Source organism: Castor canadensis, chromosome 16, assembly GCF_047511655.1.
Source record: "Castor canadensis chromosome 16, mCasCan1.hap1v2, whole genome shotgun sequence".
NCBI classification, from domain to species: domain Eukaryota; kingdom Metazoa; phylum Chordata; class Mammalia; order Rodentia; family Castoridae; genus Castor; species Castor canadensis.
Window position 1 is genome coordinate 31,756,859 of NC_133401.1, and position 27,735 is coordinate 31,784,593.

Below are 27,735 nucleotides of genomic sequence, written 5' to 3' on the forward strand. Positions count from 1 at the left end.
AGATATGGCACTCTTCAGGCAATTCATTTTATTGTGCCAGCAGACTTGGCAGACTCATGTCCAAAGGCTCAGCCTCGAGAACAAAGGGGTCTCACCTTATATACCCTTGCAAGCAGGTTACAGAAGCAAAGAGCAAGTTCTAATCCATATATGGTTATATTTAATTTTATTGGCTACTTTACCCTAATGTTATGTGACTTTCCCCTCCCTGGTGCTACATGACCTTCCTCATGTTCAGATTTGTCAGGTTTTATCTCTCTGCTATGCCATCCCTACCTCCCTGCTACCTTCTCAGGACTCAGGCCTAGACTGTTTTCTTCTGATCCTCCTCCCTGCTACATTACAAATGTTAAACTTCCTTGCAGGTAATGGCTTTTATACACCTGGGAACTGCCCAAGGCTGGGTGTTAGGTGAACATTTTTGTTTTAAAAGTTGAGCGTGTGTGTTTTACTCGCGATCTCGTCTTAGAGCAGTAAAATTCACAGGAGCGCTGCCAACATGCAAGCAGTCATGGATCCACAACAGCTTCCGCCCTTCCATTATCGCAGGCCGGCCTCTGAGAGAGCGGTTCCCTTCGTCTGGGAAGCCATCCCACAGCCTCCCTCAATGTCCTCCCTGCCTAATTTAGCTCTACGCTCAGTCACCTGCTAGGTGACTACATGACCTTTCTCATGTTCAGATTTCTCAGGCCATCCCTACCTCCCTGCTACTTTCTCAGACCTAGACTGTTTTCTTCTGATCCTCCTCCCTGCTACATTACAAATGTTAAACCTCCTTGCAGGTAATGGCTTGGAGGTATGGGGAGACAGGGTGAGAATTGGAACTCCCGCCCCAAAACAGGACTGGATGCCCGGTTGCACACGGACTCCGCGCGTGTCCCTCTAGGAATTGTAGTTCGAGGCCTCCTGCGCAGGCGCAGCCCTACCCGGTGGCGGACGGGGCTAGCATAGCCCGCGCTCGGCCCCCTGGGGGTTGTAGTTCGAGCTCCGCAGACGCAGTATTGACGGGTGTGAGCTGCAGCCTTCTCCCTCATATCTAGAGCGACGTGGAGAAGGGAAACTAAGCCTGACCCGATCCGACAGACCGCGTTTGGATTGCAACCCTCGATGCTAACGCACAAATGTCCTGAGCGGGCCGGGCAAGCGCGGGAGCTAACGGAAGTGGATGTGGGGAACTCTGGGAGGTGTAGTTCTGCGCTCCTATGCGCAGGCGCAATCCCTACTGGTGGCCCCCACGGCCTTTGTCCTGAAGGTGAGATGGGGTGAATGAGAAGGGATCTAGTCAGGCGGGGTCTGTTCTGGGGGGGCTGGGAAAGGGAGTCTTCCCTGAGGCAGAGCGAATACACAGTTTCGCACGTCCGTGTGGCGTCCCTTTTGTTTCTTTAGTCTTGGGGGCGTCGCTTTGGGGACCGCGGGGGCGGGGCCGAGTGGGCGGGGCCAGGTCTTTGAGGGTCTCGGGATTCGCGTGGAGGAATTGAGGTTGGGACTGCGGATTTTGACTTTGGAGGAAGGGTTAGGGTTCCCCGTCTTGGGACACAGTCTTGACCCTTCGGAGACTGGCCTGACCGGCCTTGGGACATCCAGGGTTGAGGGGATGGTGCAGGCCGAGGTCTCATCCCTGGAGCCTGCCACAGTCCAAGACTTAAGACCCACTGAAGCAAGAGACTTCTCTTCCAGCAGCGATCACCATACTGCATGTTCGCTGCTCCTGGGTTCTATTTTTAGCTTTCTTTCCCCACCTTAATCCTATAATCTCTTCCATGGCCCTCTAGGCTGGATGCTGGGTTCTTACCCTCATTTATGGGTGAGGGAAACTGAGGCATACAGAACAATGCCTGGGTACCCCATAGCCATCTGGTTTCCCGTCAATAACAATTACCTTTGCACCAGAGGATGTGAATGCCCTGGCCCTCAGTTTCCTTGTCTGTGGAATAGGGTAGGGAAATGTGAGACCACCCTCAATAGCACCTGGAAATATGCTTGGAGGAGCATGCAGCCAGAGCTCTGGAAATACCAGGCCGAGGTTTCACTTGTGTCAGGTTTTGCCCTGGGTACTTGACTCCAGTGTCCCACAGCCACAGCTCCAGGGCAGGAGTTGTGTCTGGGCCATTTGGTCACTGCAGGTTTCAGCTCATCCTCTCATATCTCCTTTCCCTTCAGAATTGGAGTTGGCTTTTCCCACAAGAGGCCAGAAAACCAGGGGATGACCACTGGGCTCCTCACCACCAAGGCCCTGGTAAGTGTGCTGTCATCCTCACACACAGTTCTCTCAGGGCCCCACAGATGCCCTTAGCTGGGATCCCCACCAGGCTTTTTCTGGCCCCAGGCCTTTGCCCTAAGTTGTGCCCCAGCCAGGAGCACACTTTAGTCAGCTCCACACCAATCTGTAGGTTTCACAGTTGGTTCCTTACCTGTAACAGGCTACCTGAGGTTGAGGTGTTTATAAAGAACACAAATTATTGATTCATGGTCTTGGACACAGAAGCCAAAGGTGCTGGTAGGTTTGCAGATTCTGACTCCAAGATGGCACCTGAATGCAGTGACCTCCACAGAGGAAGGACATTCCAAGGCAAAGAGCAGAAAGACAAAAAGGGGTGGAATTTCCCCTTTCATAATGGCATCCATTCCACCCATGAACCTGCTGGAAGAAACCAGCTTCTTGTAGGATGTTAGAAAACAAATGGAAGCCTTTCTCTGAATATTGTGTTGTTACCCCAACGGTTAAATGTCCAAAATTGAAGATTAAGAAACAGTAGTCTCCGGGGTCCTCCTGGAATTGGATTTCCCCCCAGAGCCTCCAGATAAGAACTCAGTTTGTTTGACACCTTGTTTTTAATCCATGTGAGACCTTGAGCAGAGGATTCAACCTCTTAAAAGTACCAAGCCTTTTTTGTCTGTTAATTTGAGACAGGGTCAGGGTCATGCTATGCAGCCCAGGCTGGCCTTAAACTTTTGATTCTCCTGCCCCAGCCTCAAGAGTACTGAGGTTATTTTTTTTCTTTTAATTTCTCATTTTTTTTCAAGGGCTTTGTTTACTTATGTATGTGTAGATTGAGCATCCCTGATCTGAAAATATAAAACTCAAAATTTGGCTCAGAAAGTTTTGGATTTTCAGATTAGGGATACCCAACCTTTAAAATCTATTCAAATATTCTAAACAAAAATGAAACAAAAAAGTCCAAAATCTGAAACACTTCTGGTCCCACGCATTTCAGATAAGAATATCCACATGCGATTTTGGCCACCAGGGGTAAGCAGCCTCTATACCTAACCTGGCTGATGGTCTCATTCACCACCTGCCCCCACCAGCAGCCAGTGCCAGGCTGGATATGCTGAGGATACTTATGTGATGTTTCAGAAGCAAGTGACCTTTGAGGACATGAGGACCTTTGAGGAATTCACCCAGGAGGAGTGGGGGCAACTGGAGCCTGCCCAGAGAACCATGATGTGATGCTGGAGATCTTTGGTCTCTGTGGGTAAGGCCACATCTCTGTGCCTGTTGATCTGTCCACAGCATGGATTCTAAATTTTTCTCAGTTAAAAATGGGATAGGGTTCAGCTATAAAGGCAAATACCTCCTGGACCGAGTTTAGGCTTCAGAAACTTGACTGCTTTAGTGTAGGAAATATCAAATAGGATCAATATTAGTAAGTCACAGACAAGATCTGAAAATACGAGAAACAGAGACATACTGACCCCCCTGGTGCCAGAATTACAGAGTAGGTATGGGTTTTCCCTCGGTGCTCTTAAGAGCCCCCTCACCCCACCTCTTTCCTTTATCTCTTTGGGCTGCTATAAAAAAATACCCTAGACTGGGTAATTTATAAATAGAAATGTACTGTTCCCTGTTCTGTAGGATGGGAAATCCAAGGTCAGTGTGCCAACAAATTCGGTATCTGGTGTGGACCTATTCATCATTGACAGCACCTACTTGCTGCCTTGCTGCTCCTCAAATGGTGGAAGGGGCAAGGGAACTCCCAAAGCCTCTTTTGTAAGGGAGCTAATCTTGTTAGTGAGAGTGACATGTTTGCTTCTGAAAGACTCCATCTCTTAATACTGTCACATTGAGTATTAGGTTCCAACATAAGATTTTAGGGGAATCATCATTCAACCAGAGCAACCTCTTCTTGGTCTATTTCCAGATATGCCCTTTGGAAGAGGACAAGACAGCTACTAGGAACCTTTCTTGGGTCCAAGGCCATCAGAAAAGACAGGTCCATGTTCTAGACATCTACCAAAAACTTCTGGGTTGTCTTGGTTTGGTTGCCAGGTCACCTACACTGTGGTCATTGTTGCCAGCTGGAAGGGAGGAGGAAGGGCTCTAATGTCCACCCCAGAACAAAAGGTGGGTGAAAGCCTCAGAGTGTGGGAATGGAGTCCCCGATGGACATCAGGACCTGAAAGATTGCAGGTGGGTGCCAAGGGTCAGGAGGGTCCTGGGATGCAAATGCTCATTTCATGGATCTCCTCCTGAGCAGGATTTTGGTTCCCAAAGCCAGATGTCATGGGCAGTGGACTCTGGTATTACCCAAGGTATGGAGCCCTGAAGGGCTAGGAAGAGCCCACCCACCCATAACTCTAAGTTTCTCTCTTGTTTCTGCTCCCTGTTTCTTTGCAGAAAATTCACTACCTAGTCTTTTAGTGAACATTAGCCAAGCACCCATTTTGCCATAAGTAAAACTGAGTCACCATCTTCACAGAATTTGTATTCTTGGTCAAAGAGAAGGGCACCTGATAAAGCAATAATAACAGTGAGTAAGATGATTACAGACTGTGGTAGAATAAAGACTAGGAGGTGTTGGGGGAGACTTTTAAAGGGGACTTTGGCAGAGAGGTGAAACAGCCTCCCTAAATAAGTGACATATAGCCTGAAGCCTGAGCCATGAGACAATCTGAGAGAAAGGCCCTGAGGTGATGCATCAGTCAACTGTTTCTGTATAACAAACACTCCAACCTCACTGGTTTAAACCAAAGAATCATGTAATGACCTGTGCATCTGTGTGTTGGTGATCCTAGCTAGGCTCTGTTGTGTGACTGTAGTTTGGTGGGCTTGTTCTGCTTTTTTGCCTTTTGCCAAACTCTTGGGTCCATAAGGCAGTTTTGTAGAAAGTGAGGGCATCCCAGCCCCTGGCAAGCAGTTCCCCATTGGCCTCAGGCCCTCACCCTGTTTGAACAGTAGTAGCAGTTCCAAGAGGGATGCCCAGTGTGGAAGGGCATCTCAACAGAGTTCCCCAACCTCAGTGCAACTAGCTATCACCCAGCATATTAGTTTCCTATCAGTGCTGTAACAAATTACCACAAACCTGGTAGCTTAAAGCAAAGTAGATTGTCCTACAGTTATAGAAATCAGAGATCTAAAATGGGTCTTACTTGATATAGTCAGGGTGTCCGCACGTCACTTTTCCTTCCAGAGCCTGTGGGGAGAATGCATTTTCCACCTTCCAGGGACTACCCATATTCTCTTGCCTTGTCCATCTTCAAGTCAGCAGTGGCTGGTCATGTCTTGCATCATGTCACTCTGACTCAGTCTCCTGTCTCTCTTTCCATATTTAAGGACTGATATAATTATATTGGACTGGGATGGTGGAGCATCTCAAGTGGTAAAGCACCTGCCTAGCAAGCATCAGGCCCTGAGTTCAAACCCCAGTACTGCAAAAAAGCAAAAAAAATTACATTGAGCTGACTGGACAATCCAAGATAATCTCTCTCTCTTTCTCTCTCTCTGTCTCTTTCTCTCTCTTTCTTTCCCTCTCCCCCCTCCTCTCTCTTGTAGTGTCAGATGATCACCACCTTAAGCCCTCCTTACCATGTAGGGTAACAGCATATTCAGGTTTGGGTTGTTACAATGTGGATACTTTTAGAAGAAGCCATTTAACCATACATGACTTTGCCCTTTTTTTTTTTAAAGTTTCCATGAACCATAACACAATACATAGAGGTCCCCACATCACATCTCCAGGTCAATCCAATGTCAGGATGGGGACAAGCATGCACTGAGGCCATGCCTATGGGGAGTGGGCTAGGTATCAGGGCAAAAGTCAGTCCTGCCAGGAAGGAGGAAAGAATGCATTTGCTGTTCATTCAGTATGTCTACACAGCTTCTGCTGTGGCTAGGAGCCGAATGGTTGTTCAGGTGTACAGAAACTCCTGCCTTCAGGTCTCAGTTAGAATAAACCAGGTGGGAGTACACTAATGTACCACAGGTCATTTGTCTGCCCTAGCGATGGACATTGCAGCTATCTCTAGTTTGGGTTTCTATCTCTGGGGTGAGATGGTCGAGCAGTGACATGCAGCCAAGAAGAAACTGTGTGGGTCTCAGGAGCAGAAGGGCTAGACTAAGCAGTCCCTCCCCAGATTGCAGCTTTTCTTCTGTTGCCACCTCGCACAGTGGAAGCTGCAGGAGTGGCTGTCACTGCTGCTCCTTCTAAGCCTGGTGCCTCTGTGGATGTTTTCCTTGTATGCTGTCTCCTCGGTGTCCTTTTCCCAACCTCTGTATTCTCCTTGAAAACTTGATCATATACTAATGCCATCCTGTCCTAGGTTTTTTTTTTGAGGGGTTGGTTTTGTTTTGTTTTGCTTTGTTTTAGACAAGGTCTCACTGTGTAGTCCAGGCTGGCCTCAAATTTGCAGCCCTGCCTCAACCTCCCAAGTGCTGGAATTATAGGGTTATGATACCATGCCTAGCTAAAAACTGTATTTTTATTTATGTATTTTATTTATTTATTGGTGGTACTGGGGTTTTGAACTCAGAGCCTCACACTTGGTAGGCACTTAAGCCACTCTGCCAGCCCTTTTCTGTGAAGGTTTTTGTTTTTGTTTTTGTTTTTTTTTGAGATAGGGTTTTGGGAACTATTTGCCCAAGCTGGCTTCAAACCACAATCTTCCTGATCTCTGCCTCCTAAGTAGCTAAGATTACAGGTGTGAGCCACTGGTGTCTAGCTAAAAACTGTATTTTGAAATGATCAAAGCCACTTGTGCTTTGAACTTTTCAAAATCATCAGTTTAATTTTTCCACCTCCTATACCGCAAACTTTTCCCCCAGAAGAGGAATTAAGGGACATTTTGCTCTTTTGTTTCTTTCACTCAGAAATCATACAAGAAACCAAACTGTCAGCCCCAAAGCAAGGCCTCTCTGGAGAACCACCCAATAGTGTTGCTCTGGTGGAAAGACTGGGGGGCAGTGCGTAGTGCTCCCAGTGTGAGGAAACTGTGGGCTCATGTGGCCAGAGCCAGACTGTGCCAGCAGCCTTCACACCTGTGAAGATGCTCACTCAGGAGCAGCCAGAGGATGGGTTTGGAGAAAATGTGAGTCTGAATCCTGATCTCCCAACTCAACCAGCAGCTCCTGAAAGGCAAGGCCCCCATATGTGGGGAACACAGAGAAAGAGGGAGAAGCTGGACTCAAATATTCAACAGAAAACCTATGCAAAAGAGAAACTTTACGAATGTCAGGAATGTGGAAAGGCCTTTAGTCACAGCTCAGCACTCATTGAACACCATCGGACACACACAGGAGAGAGACCTTATGAATGTCTCCAATGTGGAAAAGGCTTCCACAACAGCTCAGCTCTTACCAAACACCAGAGGATCCACACTGGTGAGAAACCCTATAAATGCTCTCGGTGTGGCAGGACCTTCAATCAAATTGCCCCATTGATCCAGCACCAGAGGACTCACACAGGAGAAAAGCCCTATGAGTGCAGTGAATGTGGAAAGGCTTTCAGTTTCAGGTCCTCCTTCAGCCAGCATGAGCGAACACACACAGGAGAGAAGCCCTATGAGTGCAGTCAGTGTGGGAAGGCCTTCCGCCAGAGCATCCATCTCAGCCAGCACCTGCGGATCCACACCGGGGAGAAACCCTACCAGTGTGGAGAATGCGGCAAGGCCTTTAGTCACAGCTCATCCCTAACCAAACACCAGCGAATCCACAGTGGAGAGAAGCCCTACGGGTGCCACGAGTGTGGAAAAGCCTTCACCCAGATCACACCACTGATTCACCATCAGCGGACACACACAGGAGAGAAGCCCTACGAGTGCAGTGAGTGTGGAAAGGCCTTTAGCCAGAGCACACTGCTGACTGAGCACCGGAGAATCCACACAGGAGAGAAGCCCTATGGATGCAATGAGTGTGGGAAGTCCTTCAGCCACAGCTCCTCACTCAGCCAGCATGAGCGGACGCACACGGGAGAGAAGCCCTATGGATGCAGTGAGTGTGGGAAGGCCTTCCGGCAGAGCACCCACCTCACTCAGCACCAGAGAATCCACACCGGGGAGAAGCCCTATGAGTGCAGTGACTGTGGCAAGGCCTTCAGTCACAGCTCATCCCTAACCAAACACCAGCGAATTCATACTGGGGAGAAACCCTATGAATGCAACAAGTGTGGCAGAGCCTTCAGCCAGCTCGCTCCCCTCATTCAGCACCAGAGGATCCACACAGGAGAGAAGCCCTATGAATGCAACGAGTGTGGCAGAGCCTTCAGCCAGAGCTCCCTCCTCATAGAACACCAAAGGATCCACACCAAGGAAAAGCCCTACAGGTGCAATGAATGTGGGAAATCCTTCAGTTACAGCTCATCATTAAGTCAGCATGAGAGGGCACATACCGGGGAGAAGCCCTACGAATGTCATGAGTGTGGAAAGTCCTTCAGGCAAAGCACCCACCTCACTCAGCACCGGAGAATCCACACTGGGGAGAAGCCATATGAGTGCAGTGAGTGCGGCAAGGCCTTCACACATAGCTCCTCCCTTACCAAGCATCAGAGAATTCACACTGGGGAGATCCAATACAAGTGTGCTGGGGGTGTGAGGAAGCCTTAAGCCACAGCCCATCCCACATTAGAGTTGATCTTGTTGTCCTCATGAGAAACAGCACATACTTATACACAAGCCTTCGCACACCACACACCCCACTCCCCAGACACCCTCAGATCTAAGCAGGAGGAAAACATGGTGATAATCAACACAGGAGGCCTTCAACCTTTAGTACCCATTAATGTTACATGATAGAACCTACAAAAGAGAACTCAAATATAGTGACTGGTAATGGTCTCTGTCTTGGCTTCTGTCCAAGCATTTACTATATTCTGAACAGAGATGTTCAAAGTGATGAGAAGCGCATCAGATGTCTTTCAGAGAACCAGAGGAAGTCAGTTATTATTGCACATTATGTTCCTGGGGAGGAATACTTACGAATAGTTCAAGTTCACGCTGACATTCCTAAAACACAACACAGCAAAGTGCTCCCGAAAAGAGAGCACTTCACGGAATCAGTATGGATACTTTTTTTGTTGTTGTTGTCCTTTTTTTTTGGTGCTGGGATTGAACCCAGGGCCTTGTGTGTGTGAGGCAAGTGTGCTGCCACTGAGCTGCATCCCAGCCCTCAGTATGGATATTTGTCTGTCTTAATACAAAGCTGATTTCTAAGACAGCTGTTTGATCAGGGTATTTGTCAGTCCCACAGATCTGAATTCCATATGGCAAAGTATAAGCATACTATGAACAATTTAAATTAGGTATCTTAATTTACAATAAATTTTTATGTGCAGTGGGATTGAAAAGCTTCATATGGGAAGACTTAAAGCTACTTCCATGGAGTCTTTCAGATTCTGAGGTGGCTTTTGCTGCTCTGTTTTCTACAAATTTTAGTGCAGGACTCAGGTGTTAGAAATGCAGATACTGCTGTTTTACCAAAGGGGAGGATTTACCCTTTTGTTTAAAAATCATCTCACAAGCAATAGCACCTCACATGGGACCCCTGTTTTTCAAGATTTCTCTTTGGGGGGAAATGTACAAGTTAATGCTCTCCTGAACAGATTTTCCATTGATTCTTCAGTTAGCTTCTGTCTTTATATTTAACTTGAAAGGCAATGGTATTTCATTATGACAGATCCACAAACAGCAGTCTATCTGACAACTACAACCTTTATGTAATGATGACTTTGCACCTTCATTAGAAACTGCATTGGCTGGTTTTGGTCCTCAGCCATCAGTTGTGCTTATATCAGTTAGTTTGATGTTCCCAACACAGTGCTGGGACACAAATTCTAGTTAACCTGAAGTTTCTTTCGGCAAGACCATGTTGCAAATAGTATTCTGATAGTAGTCTTTGGTATGGGATGCCTTTTTTGAATTAAATTTATTTAAAAGCTACTTAAGAAAGTAAATAGTGCATAGCAACACTCAAATAGAAATAAGACAAGAAATTAGTAACTTTAAATACTTCATTAAGTACTTAATTAAGTCCTATTTAAAAAGCAACAAGAGCTGGACAGGGTGGTGTACACCTATAATCTCAGTACTGTGGAAGTGAAGGCAGGATTGTGAGACAAGCCAGCCTAGCTACATAGTGAGAAACTGTAACACAGTAAAAATCAAGAATAAACAAGTAAAATTAAATATTCACCCCTGTATGCCCCATGTTACTATTTTCACACAAATAAAATGAGATACTTTCCATTCTTTCCATATATACTGCATCTTTGAAATTCAGTGTGGATTTCACATGGGTACTACATCTCAGTTTCACTATATAGCCACACATTCAATTGCTCTCTGGACATCTGCCCAGCCTGTGGCTGTCCTGGACAGGGCAGTTCATAGCTGGTCCTTGGGTCAGCTACTTGGGCCTCCTTCTCTTTGTTGCATTGCATGAATCCTCCTCCTTTTCTTCTTGTCTTCAAAGAAAGCAGATGAATCAGGGGAATCAGCTTAAGTAAATGGCAGGACAGGCTCCTGGTCCTAAATCAAGTGTAGACCTAAGTACTATCTTTCAAACCCATGAGTCCATTTCCAGTAATAAAGACCAGTAACTGGGGAGAGGAGAGAGTGCTAACTTGCAGCAGAATGATAAGGCAATAGGGAAACATCGAGTGCTGCTGTGTGAAAACCACTTGGTAACCTGCATGGTAAAGATGGATGCAAGCAGGAATCAATAGAAGCCAAATACAGGGGTAGAATTTTGATGAGCAGGATACTGGCATGATCTTAAAGTATCTTCCCACAGGTTGCTTTTTAGCTGAAAGAAACCACAGTAGAGAAACTGAATACTTTGAACAGATGAGGATAAGCAGTGTCACAACAGGAGCAACATGGACACCGCACCCTCAGACGAGTGAGCATGGCATATGCAGAGCATGGGTATGTGGGGGTTTGCCTTTTCTGTAAGTTCAGGTTTTGGGAGGTATCATGAGGAAATCTCCCAGCAGCAGGGTAAGGCAGGCTGACAGGTCATGCTGTAAATGAGACAGTACAGTGAGGCTTTTTTCTTACCAGAGCCACACTCAGCTTGGGATTTGGACATGGACAGGCTAAGGGAGGAACTTGGCTCAGTAACTGGCAGACAGGCATCTGGGTAGATGTTCTCAGACAGATGACACAGCCATGGGATCATTCCTCTCCAGGAATGCATCTTCTCCCAGGTGAAGGGTGTAGGCTTCTCCACATGTACCAAGGATCCAGTGGAGAGCAAACTGCAGCAGGGAGGGAACCTGGATCCCAGTGTCACTGCATGGAGCAGTGCTCCCTCCCCAGAACACACAAGCAGCAGCAGAGTCACAAAACAATGAGTTGTAATATGAGTGAAGAAATAAAATAGTTTATTATATTAAGCTTCTGTGATTGGGGGTTGTTACACAGATTGCTTATTTAAACACTGACAGAAAGAGGCACCAGTTTCTGTATCTACAGGGAACAATTAAATTTATGGTCAGGCAACGAAACAATACTGTAATCTGAGGTTAAATGCAAATCAAAAGATGACCTATGCAGGCCAACTTTGGTTCCTTTTTTGCTTAGGCAGACAGATCACTTCATCAGCCTTTATTAGTGTTTTTAACCTATTTTGATCACAACCCCCTAGTAAGAAATATAGTTTACATGGTAGCCAGCTCTCATATTTAGATACACAGCTGAAAAGTTTCACAAAACAATACTTGCCTTTACTACATGATGCATTCTGAACTACTTTACTCTACTCCATTGCTTTGTAATGCCAGGGGCCACCCACTAATCTGATTTCACAATTCACTGATGGGTTGGAACCCACAGTCCAAAAACCCTGTGCTAGGCTCCAAGTATCTTTGCAAGCCACACCATACAGAAAGAGACATGAGTTGAAATAAGAAACAGTTTCTGGTTTGTGAGTTTAAAAGTGAACTTGATATCACATATTTACAAAAAGGCCAAAACAGATGGCAAGAATTCTGCTTGAACAAAGTTGGGGAGCTCAAAGAGGAGCAATCGAGGCAAGGATGACTTCAAGAAAGCGCTGACAGATCACACACACTTTAAGGCAACTCTACACTTTGCACAATGTCAAATGATCCAGCATACAGGTGGTGCTAAATGCTGTGGTCTTCCTTCACTTCACATCTGATGACTTACACAGATGTGTTTACAAGGTGAGGGCTTCCTGTGGACCCTTCTTAGTTTTAAGTGCTTTCAGCCACATTAGCATTTAGAAAATAAATAGACACCAAAGGAAGCCACCACCCAAGCATTTGGAAGGAGCTGCATACATTTCAGGATTCCCAGCCAGCCAAAACTGTCTCCTTGGAACACATGGAGCAGAGAGGCTCATCTCTACCCCTCAAGGTTGCACACGGAAAACACCACTTGTACACCATGGAACCGCTGATCCACCAGTGTGGGTTTCACTTGTGGCAGGGTGTAGCATTTCTCCTTTTTCTTCTTGGAGTGCTGAGCCAGGGTCAGGCTGGAGCAGAAGGCTTCCTAGCAGCCCTGGCTTGCATAGTGCTTCTTACTGCTGTGGCTCCTGTGATGGTCAATGAGATGTGAGATCCACGCAAAGGCCTCCCCGCACTCACTGCAGGGGTAAGGCTTCCCTTGGAACGCACCAGGCTCATCAGCTACAGAGCAGCCCACAGCAGAGGTACCTGGGTCCTGCCCAGTCGGGGACCCTGCAGCGTACCCCCCCTTTTCGAGCTCCCTCCCCACACTGGAGGAACACTCAGGGCTCAGATCATCCTCATAATCGGGATGGGGCCTCTTTGTTCCAGTGCTTGGCTGTGGGGTGCCTGGCCCACCTGGCTGCCGGATGACTGACTGTCTCTTGGAGAAGCTGGCAGAGCTTGATTCCTCAAGCTCTTCCTCCTGGGTGGTGTCCAGCGACGTGGTCACAGGAACATCCCCTGCCAGCCTCTCCATCAGTGTCTCACACAGGGAGACGTCCTCACACATGTTCTCTTCACTTTCCTGACGCCTGCCACCACCTGAAATAAGGTCAGAATGAGCAATCCTGATTCCCAAGGCTAAGACCCAAACTACCTTCTGAGCAGAAGAATTAATACAGTACAAAGGCCTGAGCAAAGGCAAAAAAGGGCCTATCAGACAAACAGTGATGTGTACATCAGGTGTACTCTGAGGTGTACATCCTAATGGCCCTCTTCACAACACAGACAAGATCAGACAGCTGAGTGCATCTGCCCCCAGTCCGTTTTCCCTTCTTCAACATTCCCTGAATGTGAGCTGAGCTCATAGCTGCCTGGAATACTCACTCCCAGATTGCCATCCAGCAAAGTGACCAAATGACTATGTTCTGGTCAGTGAGTTGTGGGGGTAGGAAGGGGCCTCCTTCTCAAGGCTGTGGAGATGAGAGCTAGAGAATCCTCTCTGGACAGTGAGGTGACTATGGCAATGAAGGTACACAAAAAAACTGTGAGATGGGGGAGCCCATGTCTGTGACCAGGAAGAACCAAATGAGACCTGTAGTAAACCAACTTGTTTACTGGTGGCCCCCATGAACCAGTCCCCCAGGAATCATGCCCTGGGACGGTCTCTTGCTCACTGGCTCAGCCACGTGATCCACTACTGTGGCCAATGGAACATCAGCATGCAGGATGCAAGCAGACACATGGCAAGTGCTAACATCCCTGAAACCCAACTGCATCCTGTGAGAATCCCAAGCCAGCCACGTGCAGGGACAATGGGAAGAACCTAAGTCCCACAGCCTCAGCTCATCTCCCCTTTGAGAGCTGGCACCAACTGGCAATGTGTGAGTGGCCCTTGAAGTCAGCAAATGGAGCCAAAGGGCTGCATGGTTAAGCCAAGCCAGCCCAGAAATCACAACTAATCCTGCCATTTTTTTTTTTTTTTGGGTGACCAAGTTTTAGGGTGGCTTGTTATGCAGCAAGAAATCACTGAGTGCCTGGATTTGTCTCACAGAGACAAAAAAAGCAAGAAATCACAGAGACTTCAATGTCTCTGTCAAGTGAAGAATGTCAAGTGAAGTCATAGCTGAGGTCTGCACCAAGGCTGACAGAGTTGTGAGGAGTCCCACCAGCCTGGGAAAGAGAGGCACACCTTGACCATCACTTTCAACTCAACCTTACCTGGGAGGCTGCCTCCTGGCAATTCTTCCACTGCAGGAAGTTCCTCTGACTCCATCTGGGAGGCGGCATCAGACCCAAGCTGATATCCTGAGTGAGGTTAAAAAAAGAAAAAACTAACTGGTGTCAGTGGATCACACCTGTAATCCTAGATACTCAGGAGGCAGAGATCAGGAGGATCAAGGTTCAAAACAAATAGTGTGATAGACCCTTCTTGAAAATACCCAACATAATACAGGGCTGGTGGAGTGGCACAGGATGGAGCAGTAGAGTGCCTGCCTAGCAAGCATGAGGCCCTGAGTTCAAACCCCGGTACCATTAAAAAAAAAAAATCAACAAAAGCACCTGGAGGCCTCACATACTGTGGACTGGTTGGGGCTGGGATTGCAACCCATCTTTTTCTCTGCACTGAGACACACTCCAAAGCTGCCCTCCAATCAGAGCCCCTAAAAAACTGGGGGTTCTGAGAACAGGGCAGCAGAGATAGATCTGCGTAAGTGGGGCTAAAAGAACTAACAGGGCAGGTAGGATGTGGGAGAATCTAGGGGGAAGCAAAGCTAAAGAGGGAAGAACACTAAATTGGGGTGGGAGTGTAGCTCAGTGGTAGAGCACGTGACTAGCATGTATGAGGTCCTAGGTCAATCCTCAGCACCAACAAAATGAAACAAAAACATAAAATTAGAACTATAATAGGCTCAGGAGTGTACTGGAGCCTCCTGCAAAGGTGGGTTCTTGGGTAAGAACCTCTGTGAGAGAAGCCCCTACCCCAGGACCCAACTCTGTACTGATGAGGTGGGAGTGTTGGCATCTTGGGGCCAGGAGGACCTTCTAAATTAAGAAGCCTTAGTTCCCATAGGCAGAGGGTGCAAAAGGAAAATCCCAGGACCCATGCAGAATTAAAAAAAAAAAAAATGTATACCAGGATGGGTAGAGACCTTGGCAAACAAATGAGTTATGTTAAATCATGTTCAAGTTCAAACACATTTAAAATACCCTTGGTGTCCCAACCACAGCCCCTAGGGCAGGGTCAGAATTGCCAGCATCAACAATGTTGGAAGGGGACACAGGATGGAGAATGAGCCTGTTAGAGGCAGGTCTCACCCCACAGGAGTAGCTTCTTGTAGCTCTTCAGGTTCTCCTCTGAGGGATCCAGGTGGTCCCATTCTCCTGAGTGCAGAGGCTCCTCTGAGAATGACTCTGTTTTCTGAAACAGCAAGGCAGCCCCAAGACCACAGAAGGAAGGGTGGGAGCAAGCACATGCCTGCGCAGGCTTTGACCCACTCTGAGCTGCAAGAAGGCACCACTCTCCTGCAGGTCCTACCCTTGAGTTTCCACAAGAGCAGGTTTCTCACCCTTAGCACTACTGACATTTAGGCCCATAATCCTTTGCTATGGCAGAATATTAACACCTGGAAAGGGAATAATGTCAGGGAGGGACAGACCTTCCAACTTAGGGACAGGTCCTATGAGCTACTAAACAAGGTCAGCCAACAGTGGTCCCCTTTGCTCCCTGAACACCCAGTGGCCCTCACCCACCTTCAGCTCAGCTGTGGCAGGGTTGGCCTCTTCAGTCTTTTCTCCCCCCATGCGCTTCTGATCCAGAAGCATGGATTCTAGAGTCGGCCAGGCAGGGAGAAGGGATGGCAGAGCTGAGGAGACAAGCTCTCAGAAGCTGAGCATCTCCAAAACAGGCAAATCTCACTGCCACCCATCCAGACCCCAGGAAGAAGGTAAAGAGATCTAGTATGCTCATGTCACACGTCCCAAGGCTCAATGAACAGTGCATCTGTCTGCAACTGACAGAGCAAAGTGGCAAAGAAAAACAAAAACAAAAACAAAACAACATAAAGAAGCTCAAGTTCAGCAGTGGTCCCAGAAATGCCAGTTCAAGCCAGTAAAGAGGTAATGTTTTTATACCCACTACATTGATAGAAATCTTAAATGCAGTAAAACACAATGCTGGCACAGATGAGGGCAAGGGTGCCCTCCTATGCTGGCACTGTGTCTGTTGCAGTTTTTGGAAAGCCATATGGAAGTTTCTACTGTATGTGAGTGTTAAGTCACATATGCACTTTGTGCAGTGGTCAAGAGGCACCACACACAGGTATACACGTAAGGATGTTACTGCAGCCTATTCACAGGGGCAGAAACCCCAGTAAGGGCTGAGCATGTGAACACTGAGCAGCTAAAAAGCCAGACCTCTGACTGCAGCTGGCAGGGTTGCACTGTTTGAACAGCAAGCACTAAGGTACAGGTACAACTGTGCTCCCAGGACACGAACTAGGACACTCAGTTTTATTTTTAAAGAGCATAAGGGGGTGGAGAGATTACTTCTTGATATCATCAATGCTTTTTCACCATTTGTAATAAGCATATGTGGCTGGCATAACTTTAAAGAGAAATTTAGTAAAAAGTAATACATCTAATGCTATAAGGAACTATTACAAGTCCCATTACGGTACAGACTTCAGTGGCCCTCTACGTGGCCTCCCTCTGGCTCCCATACACCTCCCCCCCTTCTCCAAACCATAGACCTACCCACTCCCCACTTAAGGTCAATCATAGGCTGGCAGGCTGGTATTACTCACAAGTATCAGGGGGACCCAAGATATCCCCAGGTCTTGGGTCTCGGCTAGGGCTCAGCAGCCCCACTGGCAGCAGCAAGGGCTCAGGGTGCCTCTCATAAACTCCCTCACTGAAGGAAGAAGACGACCCTCCGGGGGAGCACAACAGCATCCCTGTGTACAACCAAGTGAAAAGTGACCCCAGAGTTTGGGATCCAAACAGTAATTCCACAGGGAGCTAGGCATAGATCACAGTTATGACCCAGAGCATGGGCTCCTGGGCCCCATCACCACCCTCAGGTCCCACCCTCAGAAATGGAGGAAATCTCCAGCCAGAGATGTACCCAGAATATTTACCTAGTTAAGAGACTGGTCCCTGCCTTTGATTGCCCCTTTCTCCTGTTTCCTATCATCTGGAAAGCAGGTGTGAGGGCAAGAGCCCAAGAAGCTGTCCTAGCCCATGATGCAACCCAGAGGGAGATGCCACTGGGCAGGCAGCAGGGCTTGGATCCAAGCTGACTGAGGAGCTACCTCATCAGCTCAGTACTGCTCATTTCTGTGCCTCTTACACATGGGGACTAAACTCTGCCAGGAAAGCCATGGCTAGGGTTTGAACTCTACACTGTAGACTCCAATCCTTCCAGGACCTCCGTTTCCTTTACAGCATGCTCTCTTCTAGGGCAGCAGCCTCACCTGGCTCCTCCAGGATGTCAGAGAGACCCTCCACTAGGGAGGCAGCCTTCTTACAGTTCTCAGGATACTGGGCCACCACCCAGGGGCGAACTCTGTCAGGCAAGATGCCCAGGAATTGCTCCAGCACCAGCAACTCCAGGATCTCCTCCTTGGAGCAGGCCTCAGGCCGCAGCCACTGACGGCACAGCTCATGGAGCCGGGCAAGAGTCTGGTGAGGCCCAGCTGCCTCCTGGTAGACAAATTCTCGGAAGCGCAGGCGGGAGAACTCAAGGTCAGCAGGAGATCTCTCAGGGATGGTCTTGTGTTCCTTTTGATGGCTGGGCTCCTCCTTCTGGGTGGGTTCTTCATGCTGGTTGGGCTCTTCCTCCTGGATGGGTTCTTCCTCCTGGGTAAGTTCTTCCTCCTGGACAGGCTCTTCCTGCTGAATAAGTTCTTCCTCCTGGGCAAGTTCTTCCTGCTGAATGGATTCCTCCTGATGGATGGGTTCTTCCTGCTGGATGGGCTCCTCTCGCTGCCTAGGTTCTTCTTGCTGGATGAATTCTTCCTCCTGGATGGGTTCTTCTTGCTGAATGGATTCTTCCTTCTGGATGGGCTCTTCCTGCCGGGTGAATTCTTCCTCCTGAATGAGTCCTTCCTGTTGCATGGACTTCTCCTGCAGATTGGCTTCTTCCTGCTGGATGGGCTCTTCCTGCTGGATGGGCTTTTCCTGTTGGATGGGTTCTTCCTGTAGGTGGGGCTCTTCCTGTTGGATGAGCTTTTTCTGTTGGATGGCCTCCTGCAAGCTGGGCTCTTCCTGCAGGATGGGCTCCTCCTGTAGGCTGCACTCTTCCTGCAGACTGGCTTCTTCCTGCTGGATGGGCTCTTCCTGCCTAATTGGTTCTTCCTGCTGAATGGGTTCCTCCGGCAGGCTGGGTTCTTCATGCTGGATGGACTCCTGCTGGATTGGTTCTTCCTGCCCACTAGGCTCCTCCTGCAGGGCAGGCTCTTCCTGCTGGATGGGCTCCTCCTGCTCACTGTGCTCCTTCTGCAGGGTGAGCTCTTCCTGCTGGATAGGCTCCTCTTGTCCACTGGGCTCCTCCTGCAGGGTGGGCTCTTCCTGTTGGCTGGGTTCCTCCTGCTGGGCTGTGTCTGCTGACCCCAACATTAGAGGTTCTGGACCGGGTGGGGAGCTCCTAGGGGAGACCAATGCCTTCTCCAAAGGCAGCATCTTCCCAGACCTCCACTGAAATGCAACTGGGTCTAGCCAAGGACACAGCAGAGACACCAAAGATGATGGAGTGCCAGGACCCAAGGATCTGCAGAGGACATTAATAAGAAAGATGCCCATGGTAAGATCCTGGCCATAGGGCATCCATTCTCCCTTCCCATGCAAAGGAGAAAAAAGCTGGCATTTCTGAACTCAATTGTGCACCCACCACACCTAGGTCTCATGAAGAATTATTTCCAAGCAGTCTACTTGTTAGTATCACTAAAACTCCAGTTTTGTACTTGTATAAGTAAAAGTTAACCTAAGAAGTGAGGGGAAACTCATTTTATAAGACTGGTAATACTAGGATGATTTTTAGAAAATCAGTCATGGAAAAGACAAAAAAAAAATTCAGGACAATATAATCTCAATTATAAGCCTAGATGTAAAAGCCTTAAAATATCAGTGAACACATTCCAACCATGCATGTTATATGATGTAGGACACATCACATCATATTAGATTTGGGTTCATCCTAGAAACATAAGGTCTATTTAACACTTAAATATGTACTATGGGGTTTTTAGTTCCCAATAATATGGGGGGCCTAGGTGCCAGGATTGCTCCTCCCAGCAAAACTATAAACCTGAAATATGTATTTAGAAAAAAAAAAAAAAGGACCAGAGACTGGTAGGTAACCACCATTTATTTCTGGAAGTGGTATAGACCTGCAGACCTGGGTTGACCAGGCCATAGGTCCAACAGAAATCAGCTAGGAGTAGGGACCATAGGGCTGTGTTCCTAGCAAACACTCTTCCAACCTGTAGCTGAATCTCTACATACAAAAGGGCAGCTGCCTACAGGAAATACATCATTCAAGATAAACCAGAATTCTGGACACTTATGTGAAATCACTTGATTGTACCTGTCAGCAAACAATGAAATAGCTAAATAAGACCTGAGCAGGTTACAGCTGGTCTTGAGCCTATGATACTCTCACTGTGACCAGCTTCTCTCAGGACCCACCTGGGCCTAAAGAGCCACAGAGCCAGCAGGAGGGAAAAGGAAGGGCTACAAAAGTCACACCCAAACCAAGTGCTAGCACTGCCTTGGCAGAACCACAGAAAGGAATAACTTTTCCTTCTAAAAATTCTTTTAAGGAAGTGAAGAAAGTCTGCATGACAATAGCTGCAGCAAAAATGTTTTCTCTGCAATCCCACTTTTACAGAAAACTACACAAAGTGATGACATGGGACCAGGGCTTGCTGACCTCTTCTAGGTAAAATTGGGGTCAGTTCTGACATTGTCCCATCAGTACAGGGGCACAGGACCTCGTGCCTGGGGGTAGATGGGGTGCTTCATTCCATTGACAGGAAATGTTCAGAACAGGCAAGTCCGTTAGAGACAGAAAGAGGATAAGTGTTTGCAGGGACCGTGGGATGAGGGATCTTTTTTGGCGGGGGACCTGGGTTTGAACTTAGTACATTGCACTTGCAAAGCAGGTACTCTACCATTGGAGCCTCACTTTCAGTCCATATTGCTCTGGTTATTTTTGGAGGTAGGGTCTCACAAACTATTTGCCTGGACTGACCTCAAACCTTGATCCTCCCTATTTCAACCTCCCAAGTAGCTGGGATTACAGGCATGAGCTGTTGGCACCTGGCCAGATGTTTTTTAGAGGCATGACAAAAATGTTCTAAAATTAACTGTTGTAATGTTGTACAATTCTATGAATTCACTAAAAACCAATGAAGTATCTATCAGACTTGATAGTACAAGCCTGTAATCCCAGCACTTGGGAGACTTTGAGGCCAAGCTGGGCTATGTAGCAAGACTGATGATGATGATAATGACAATAAGGAAGACGAGGAGGGGATCAGGAAAAGATGGAAGAGAAGGAAAAGAAGGAAGAGGAAGAGGAGGAGGAGTAGGAAGATGAGGAGGGATGAAGGAGGAAGAAAGGCAGAGGTTGAACTTTAAACTGCTTCCCTTTCTAAGACTAGTAAAGACAAGTTTAGAGGTAAGTGCAGAATTCTAAGTGCTGTGAGAAGACATTCTACACAGGATTCCATTTACCTTAAGAAAATCCATCCCATTATCACTACACCACCACCCCATCATCACCATCACTGACATCATCACCACCACCTCCCCATCATCACTATACCACCACCACCACCATCACCAACACCACCATCACCATCTGCCTCACCACCACCTCTACCACCACCATCCCATCATCACCACCACCATTATCCCACCTGCATCCCACCCATCACAACCACCATCACTACCAACTCCCCTATCTCCTCCTCCTTAATTCTTCATTCTGCCTCTCTCCTGGCCCCGTCCCAGTCCTCCACCCAGAGTCACTCTTTTCTTACCTTCTATAGTGCTGGGCTCTGAAGTGGTCTCTCCAGGAGACCTTCCCTTCATACTTCCTGCATTCCCCAACACGTTCTCAGAAGATTTTTTGGTGTTTTTCAGCACTGAGGTTTGAACTCAGGGCCTCATGCTTGCTAGGCAGATGCTTTTACTGCTTGAGCCACTTGGCCAGCAACCCCCCCAACACCTTCTCAATCCCCACCACCTTTTCATTGGCTTAGTGACTGCCTCCCCAACTGGAATGTGAGCCTTAAGAGACCAGGGGGTTCCTTACAGGCAGGTCTCTGGGTCTGGGAGTACCTGGATCAATATTTGTTGATTGCATACTTTTCTTTTTGGTAGTACTGGGGTTTGAACTCAAGGCTTTGCTCTGCCACTTGAGCCACACCTCTAGCTCTTTTTGCTTCAGGTTATTTTTTAGATAAGGTCTCCCATTTTTGCCCAGGCCAGCCTGGACCATAATCCTCCTCCTGTCTCCCACATAGATGAGACCACAGGTAGCTACAACCACAGGTGTGTACCATCATGCCCAGCTTATTTGTTGAGATAACAACAGTCTCACTAACTTTTTGCCTAGATTGGCCTTAAAATGTGATTCTCCTAGCCAGGCACTGATGGCTCACACCTGTAATCCTAGCTACTCAGGAGGCAGAGATCAGGAGGATCACGGTTTGAAGCCAGCCTGGGCAAATAGTTCATGAGACCCTATCTCGAAAAAACCCATCACAAAAAGGGCTGGTGGAGTGGCTCAAGGTGTAGGCCCTGAGTTCAAACTCCAGTACTACAAAAAAAAAAGTGATCCTCCTGATCTCCACCTCCCATGCAGCAGGGATTATAGCAGTGATCCACTGTGCCCAGCTTCATTTATTTTTTAACAGTTCATTTTTTTGTTGAGGGACATTCCTGCTATGCCTAATGGCCAATATAGGACCTTATATCCATCCACCTAGGGTCAAGTTTGTGACATATTTTAAGGATAAATGTAGAAATAAGATAACAGGGGCAACCTCACCCCTACCACCCACTGAGCCAGTGTCCACCAGAAACACCTCATGCACTGAGGACCCCTAGACCATCATATCCACTCACTTTGTAGCTCAGCACTTTCTCATCATTTCCTCTCCATGGGTGAGTAAACTGCCTACTTTTCCATGTTTTCCTTATGCTCTCTGATAGGTAAGAACTCTCTTTCAGGCTGTATCTTCCCTTCCCATTTTCCCCATCTGTGGCTTTTCATTTCATTCAGTAATGGTCTTTTGACCCCTCATGACATTCTAAGGTTTTATGGAATTCAACCATTAAAAAAATTAATTTCTGGGGCTGCTGTAGTAGAGCACTTGCCTAGCAAGTGTGAGGCCCTGAGTTCAAGCCCCAGTACCACCAAAAAAAAAAAAACAATTTAAATAAATTTCTGGCCAGGCACAAACAGCTCTTGCCTATACTACTAGCTACTAAGGAGGCAGAGATTTGGAGGATCGAGGTTCAAAGCCAGCTGGGCAAATAGTTCAAGAGACCCTATGTCCAAATTACCCAACACACACAAAAAAAGGACTGGTTGAGTGGCTCAAGTGGTAGAGCACCTGCCTAGTAAGGTAAAGCCCTGAGTTCAGACCCCAGTACCCCCCACCAAAAAAAAAAAACAAAAAACTTCTAAATTTAGAAACCTGCTTAACTTAGGGTTTCTTTCCCTAACTCAGGATTAAAAATGCATTTTCTCATTCATTTGCCTTGGGTCGGATAGAAAAGATTTTAAGCTGAGTGCAGTAGGTCATACCTATAGCTACTTGGGAGGCAGAGATCAGGAAGGCAGTGGTTCAAACGGTTCCTGCCTAGCAAGCATGATGTTCTGAATTCAAAACAAAAGAGACTATTTAAGCCCTTGAGGCTGACAATCTTGGTGGTAACGAACCAACCCTATCTTGCAGAACGAAGGCAGTCAGAGCTCTATGCACACTCATAAGACCTCATTTGAAAAACAGGCCAGTGACTGAACTGAAGGTTGGTTTGCCAACCTCCATTTCAGACTTTTAAGTTTTAAAAACAGTATTCTCCCTTTGATTCACCTGGAGCATCTCTTGGTGTGAGTGGTAATGCCAGTTCCAGCCAGTCAACATAGCCACCTTTATCCCCTCAGTCTCTGGTCACATGGAGCACTACATTGCGGATGAGCAAATAGGTAATTGCATGAGTTGGTAATTCTGCTTTTCTTAGGCCACCACAGGCTCCTTCTTCCTGCACAGAACCGGTATCCACAAAGGTAAACTGTGAACTTGCTAACAATTCTAGGAACAGGGTTCACCCCACCAGGTTCATGTTTTCCCTCCTCAGAGCCTCACAAGACCCTAGGAGTAGGGACCAGGAGAAGCCCCAGGGAGCAGGGGGGAAAACAGGTACACAGCAGGTTTGTGCTGGGACTGGGATTCGCATTTACAAAGAGACACAGCCATCCCATCCTTCCCACTATAGGACCCTCATAAGCCTTCCCTTCCTGCAGCCCTTCAATGACACTCCATCATGTCCTCTCTCCCACATAGCCATTGTATCTAACCATCACCTTTGCAAAGTTACCTCTGCTTCCTCTAGAGTGGCCTGACAGCCCCTGGCCAGCCCTGAAAGCCCTTCTTCTCCTCTACCCTCCAACTCAGAGCATGAAGGAGTGGGGCAGTGCGCCAACAACCAGGACTAGGTGGGAAGGACAGGAAACCCTCGAGCCAGGTCAGTGGCAGCACAGCAAAAATCACATCATTCTCTGGTGACAGGCAGGGGCTGTCTGTCCCCATTCCCTTTGTAGACAAAGACTTCCATGCCCACGGAAGGATCACAGCAGCCTGACCTTCTATATATCTGATAACTATTATGTCTCCCTTTGTAACACAACCCTAGTGGTTAGAACCAGATAGAGATGAAACCATCTGGGAACCTCAAGAAAGCTCTAGTCCTGAGCATGCCTTTCTTGCCTCTTTAACCCTATCCCTGTTGACAATACTGTAAGGACTTTCCTGTCAGGCAGAAGACCCAGCAGGACCAACTAGGTCAAGTGAGGCCACTCAGTCACCTGAGTTCCTCTCTGCACAAGCCACCGGGAAACTGACTCACTCATTAGGCAGACCCACCTTACCCCCTTGTGTCTGTTTAGGATTTGTTTTGCATGGGATTATCCTAGAGCCCAGTCCCTTAGTCTCAACAAATGGAGCAGTATGGACATGTCAACCTGGCTGAATGGACTGTACCCTCCTGGCCCTGGGATGCTGGAGCTGAGGTAGAGAAAGCCACAGTGGATGAACAGGTGGTGAGCTAACTAGGCAGAGATTTCAGGTGCCTCCCCCAAGACTCCTAAACACCTAGGGGGTCCTTATCACAAGCATGTTCTTTATCTTGTTCCTGACCTGCCCCATCTAGCAAACAACTTCAAGGTTCTGCGTGAAGGGTCATCCTGCATCCAACTTGGCTTCCAAGAAGCCAGCTGAGATATAGACATACATATATATAAGAGGAGGAGAGGTCCCAGGAGGGAGGAAGACAGAAGGGGAGGAGGGAACTGAGCCCCAGAAGCAAGGGTGGACTGATAAGAATAAACGTGAGGGGAAAAAGGGCAACATACTAACTGGTGAATCTGAGCGAGTATGCCAGAGTTATATGACCTTTTCTATAACAAAGTTTTTAAACTTTAAAAGAAACATAAGCTGGCAGAATGGCTCAAATGGTAGAGCGCCTTCCTAGCAAGTGTGATGCCCTAAATTCAAACCCAGAACCACATAAAACAACAACCACTACCTTAGTGGTCCACGGATCCCCGTGCCTGCCCCTCCAACTTTAGCATGGGGAAGATGGGTTTTCTCCATCCCACCCAAAAGCCCCAGGCCAATGACCCCTCCCTCCAGCATCACACTGGGGTACAGCACCCCCAGGGCCACAAACCCACCTGCGGGATCCCCAGACTTCCCTCTCTGCCCCATACTCAGGGTACAGCACCCTGGGGCACACTACCACCACACGGACCCCTAAGCCTCCCCCTGTCGCGTCACGCTCGGGTACGGCACCTCAGGACCACAATCCCACCTGAGGGGCTCCAAAACCTTCTATCCTGGATCCTCATTCGCGGACCATTCCCCGGGGCCACACCCCCACGTAGTACCCCCACCCCTCTTCTCCCCGCCCCACACTCCCACTACACGGAGACCCAAGTCTCCCCTTCTCGCACCACAATCTAGGGACCGTCAGTCCTGTCCTCCCTGCCCCACACTAGGTACAGCATTCCGGGGCCACGATTGCCCCGCCCCAATCGGCCCTCCAGCGTCACACTTGGTAACGACACCCGGGGCCTCACTCCCATCACAGGGCCCCCAGGCCTCCCCTCCCAGCACCACACTCGGGGGCCGCACCCCGGGATCACAGCTCCACCGCAGACACCTTCATCCCCTGCCCCACCTGTTAGGCCCACTGGCTGGACGCTGATAGCCAGCTCAGGAGGGCGCGGGGCAGCCCGACCCACCTGCTGCGCAGCGACGACCCACGGCTTCCCGCAGCCCCCAGCCCAAAGCAGCACGATGACGACCAGCCGCACTGCGCATGCACGCCAAACTAAGCTGTAGACTACAGCTCCCAGAATGCAATGGAGCCGTTTGCGACGCCAGGAGAGAGTCGGGGCCGCACTGACAGGACGAACATCCAATTAGCGGCAGGATCCTCTCCGCCTTCCCCGCCCCCCGACCTGCGCCTGCGTCACTCTCGAGCCATGGCAACCAGATAAACAAGCGAAAACAAAATGTGCCTCCGACCAAGACCTTGGAAGTGGAGACAAAGACCGAGAAAGACAGACTCAAGAGACAGAAACACGCGGACTAGGACGAGCAGCAGCCATAAAACCTGAGACGCAAGTGCTCAGAGAGACAGGAGACCAAGAGTCCCGGAGTCCAGAGATGAGATATACCGGGTCAGAGACAGAGGACAGGAAGAGAAGGCGTGCCCAAACATGCAAAAACAAAAATGGAGACCCAGACACTGGGACGGCCAAGGAGAGACCCGGGAGACAGAGCTGGAGCCCCAAAGAGGCCTCCAGGGATGGGGAGAAGAGTATGGAGGCACGGATCCGCCGGGGAGCGGACGGAATGGGAAGACCACCACGCCAGAACTTCAGCAGCCACGACGTGACCAGCCAAGGCACGGAGACCACTGCGCGGACAGCACAGGAAGGAAGGTGCTGCCCTCCCGGTGCTCCAGACAGCAAGGCTTCTGTCATCCTGGCCGTTGGCAAGGATCTTTAAATTTAAGCTGTTATGTTTTATTACCTATTTACATAAAGCAAAACACTTTGTTCGATTGTGAGAATCTTAAATCATGTGCCATCAGGACTAAAATAGTTCCACTGTCCCCTTGCAGTCACATCTCCTCCACCCACAACCCTGGCAAACACTGCCTCTACAGAATGTCCTATAAATGTAATCATATAGCTTGTGGCCTTTTGGAGTTTTTTTTCACGGAATGGAATTTCCCTGACATCAGTGAAAGTAGTCTCTATCCATGGTTTGTTCTGTTTATTGCTAAGCAGTATTGAAGGTCTACAGTAGCTTCAAAATCTACCAGTTTAAGGACACTGGGTTTGCTTTCCATATTTTGCTATTACAAATAAAGATGCTGTGAACATTTGTGAGTGGGTTTTTGTGTAAACATAAAGTACTCGGTTTTCAGGAAAATGCCAAGAATGCAACTGCTGTCATATAGTAAGCACATGGTTAGTATTAAAACAACAACAAACCTATCATACTCTTAGCTGGAATGCTCCCACCACACTCTTACCAGCATTTGGTGTTACTTTTTTTCCTTTAGCCATTCAGTGTGTAGTGATGGTATTCAGTGTATAGCTAATAATGTTGAGCATATTTTCACCGTTACTTGTCATTGTGCATAATCAACAATGAAGTATCTTTTTATGTCTTTTAACCATTTTCTAGTTTATAAATAAATGCTGGGTTCTAAGAGATCTTTGTAATTTGAGATGTAAGTTGTTGGGTATGTAGCTCACTATTTTCTCCCAGTCTTTTACCTGACTTTTTACATCTTCAACAGTCTTTAGCAAAGGATTTTAATTTACGTGATGTCCAATGTATCAGTTTTTCCTTCGATGGATGTTTTTGGTGTCAAGTTTAACAACTCTGATTACTCCTAATAAAAATACAAGAGAAAATGTGGAAAATTTAAAACTTGGTATGGATTCTTGTTTTGTGTGCTAGGGATAAAAGCCAGGCCTTTGAGCAAGGCAGCACTGTATTTGCCACAATCTCAATTTCTCCTTCCGATGTTACTATTTTCATCAAACCCAAGACATAATTGATAGGAAGAGGCACATTTATGTGCTACTGAGAAAAGTCTGCCAATTTCAACCATGATGTTATTGACTAACCTGACTTCAGAAATGTTTTAGAACAAAATACACTTTAGTCCTCAGGGTTCTGTGTTAAGTATTCACTTTCTGGTAGACACACCACAGCTTACAATGGGACTAATGCCCCCAATAAACAATGTTTAAGTTGAAATTATTTTAAGTCAAAAATGCATTTAAGGG

General features: G+C 47.8%; 3 protein-coding genes across 8 annotated transcripts in view; 2 read left to right on the forward strand and 1 right to left on the reverse strand.

The window, feature by feature from the left end:
- Nucleotides 1-10,466, forward strand: part of LOC141410430 (uncharacterized) — a 589,957-nt gene extending 579,491 nt beyond the window's left edge. Inside the window, 1 exon segment of the mRNA XM_074058543.1 lies at nucleotides 7,453-10,466. Coding sequence (XP_073914644.1) covers nucleotides 7,453-8,817 — 1,365 coding nt within the window. The 3' untranslated portion in view covers nucleotides 8,818-10,466.
- On the forward strand, nucleotides 927-7,266 carry Znf135 (zinc finger protein 135). Of its 5 annotated transcripts, none has more exons than XR_012442811.1 (6): nucleotides 927-1,252; nucleotides 2,161-2,236; nucleotides 3,216-3,250; nucleotides 3,359-3,476; nucleotides 4,143-4,411; nucleotides 7,088-7,266. XR_012442811.1 is itself a non-coding variant. In XM_074058580.1 (5 exons), the coding sequence occupies exons 1-4, from the start codon at nucleotides 1,166-1,168 to the stop codon at nucleotides 3,449-3,451; spliced, it is 291 nt and encodes a 96-aa protein (XP_073914681.1). In that variant the 5' UTR covers nucleotides 927-1,165; the 3' UTR covers nucleotides 3,452-3,476; nucleotides 7,088-7,266. The 5 variants fall into 5 exon arrangements, 1 of the variants encoding a protein (XP_073914681.1); XR_012442814.1 differs by having other exon boundaries at nucleotides 4,143-4,214; XR_012442813.1 differs by having other exon boundaries at nucleotides 4,271-4,411.
- Nucleotides 10,467-11,571: 1,105 nt separating the features above from the next.
- The window catches only part of Zscan18 (zinc finger and SCAN domain containing 18), a 38,132-nt gene continuing 21,968 nt past the window's right edge, over nucleotides 11,572-27,735 (reverse strand). Inside the window, exons 2-7 of one of the 2 annotated variants that reach the window (XM_074058544.1) lie at nucleotides 17,603-18,897; nucleotides 16,934-17,083; nucleotides 15,882-15,994; nucleotides 15,447-15,549; nucleotides 14,349-14,435; nucleotides 11,572-13,229 (exon numbers count right to left, since the gene is read on the reverse strand). In XM_074058544.1, coding sequence (XP_073914645.1) covers nucleotides 12,730-13,229; nucleotides 14,349-14,435; nucleotides 15,447-15,549; nucleotides 15,882-15,994; nucleotides 16,934-17,083; nucleotides 17,603-18,897 — 2,248 coding nt within the window. In that variant the 3' untranslated portion in view covers nucleotides 11,572-12,729. The remainder of the gene's footprint in view (nucleotides 13,230-14,348; nucleotides 14,436-15,446; nucleotides 15,550-15,881; nucleotides 15,995-16,933; nucleotides 17,084-17,602; nucleotides 18,898-27,735) is intronic. The other variant, XM_074058545.1, reaches the window with a different exon arrangement.

What these genes read in the sequence shown, in the direction of transcription:
- Znf135 (XM_074058580.1), top strand. Translation starts at nt 1,166, where the DNA reads ATGTGGGGAACTCTGGGAGGTGTAGTTCTGCGCTCCTATGCGCAGGCG. An exon ending in CCACGGCCTTTGTCCTGAAG is followed by an intron (nt 1,253 to 2,160) that starts GTGAGATGGGGT and finishes CTTTCCCTTCAG; the next exon opens with AATTGGAGTTGGCTTTTCCC. An exon ending in TCCTCACCACCAAGGCCCTG is followed by an intron (nt 2,237 to 3,215) that starts GTAAGTGTGCTG and finishes CACGCATTTCAG; the next exon opens with ATAAGAATATCCACATGCGA.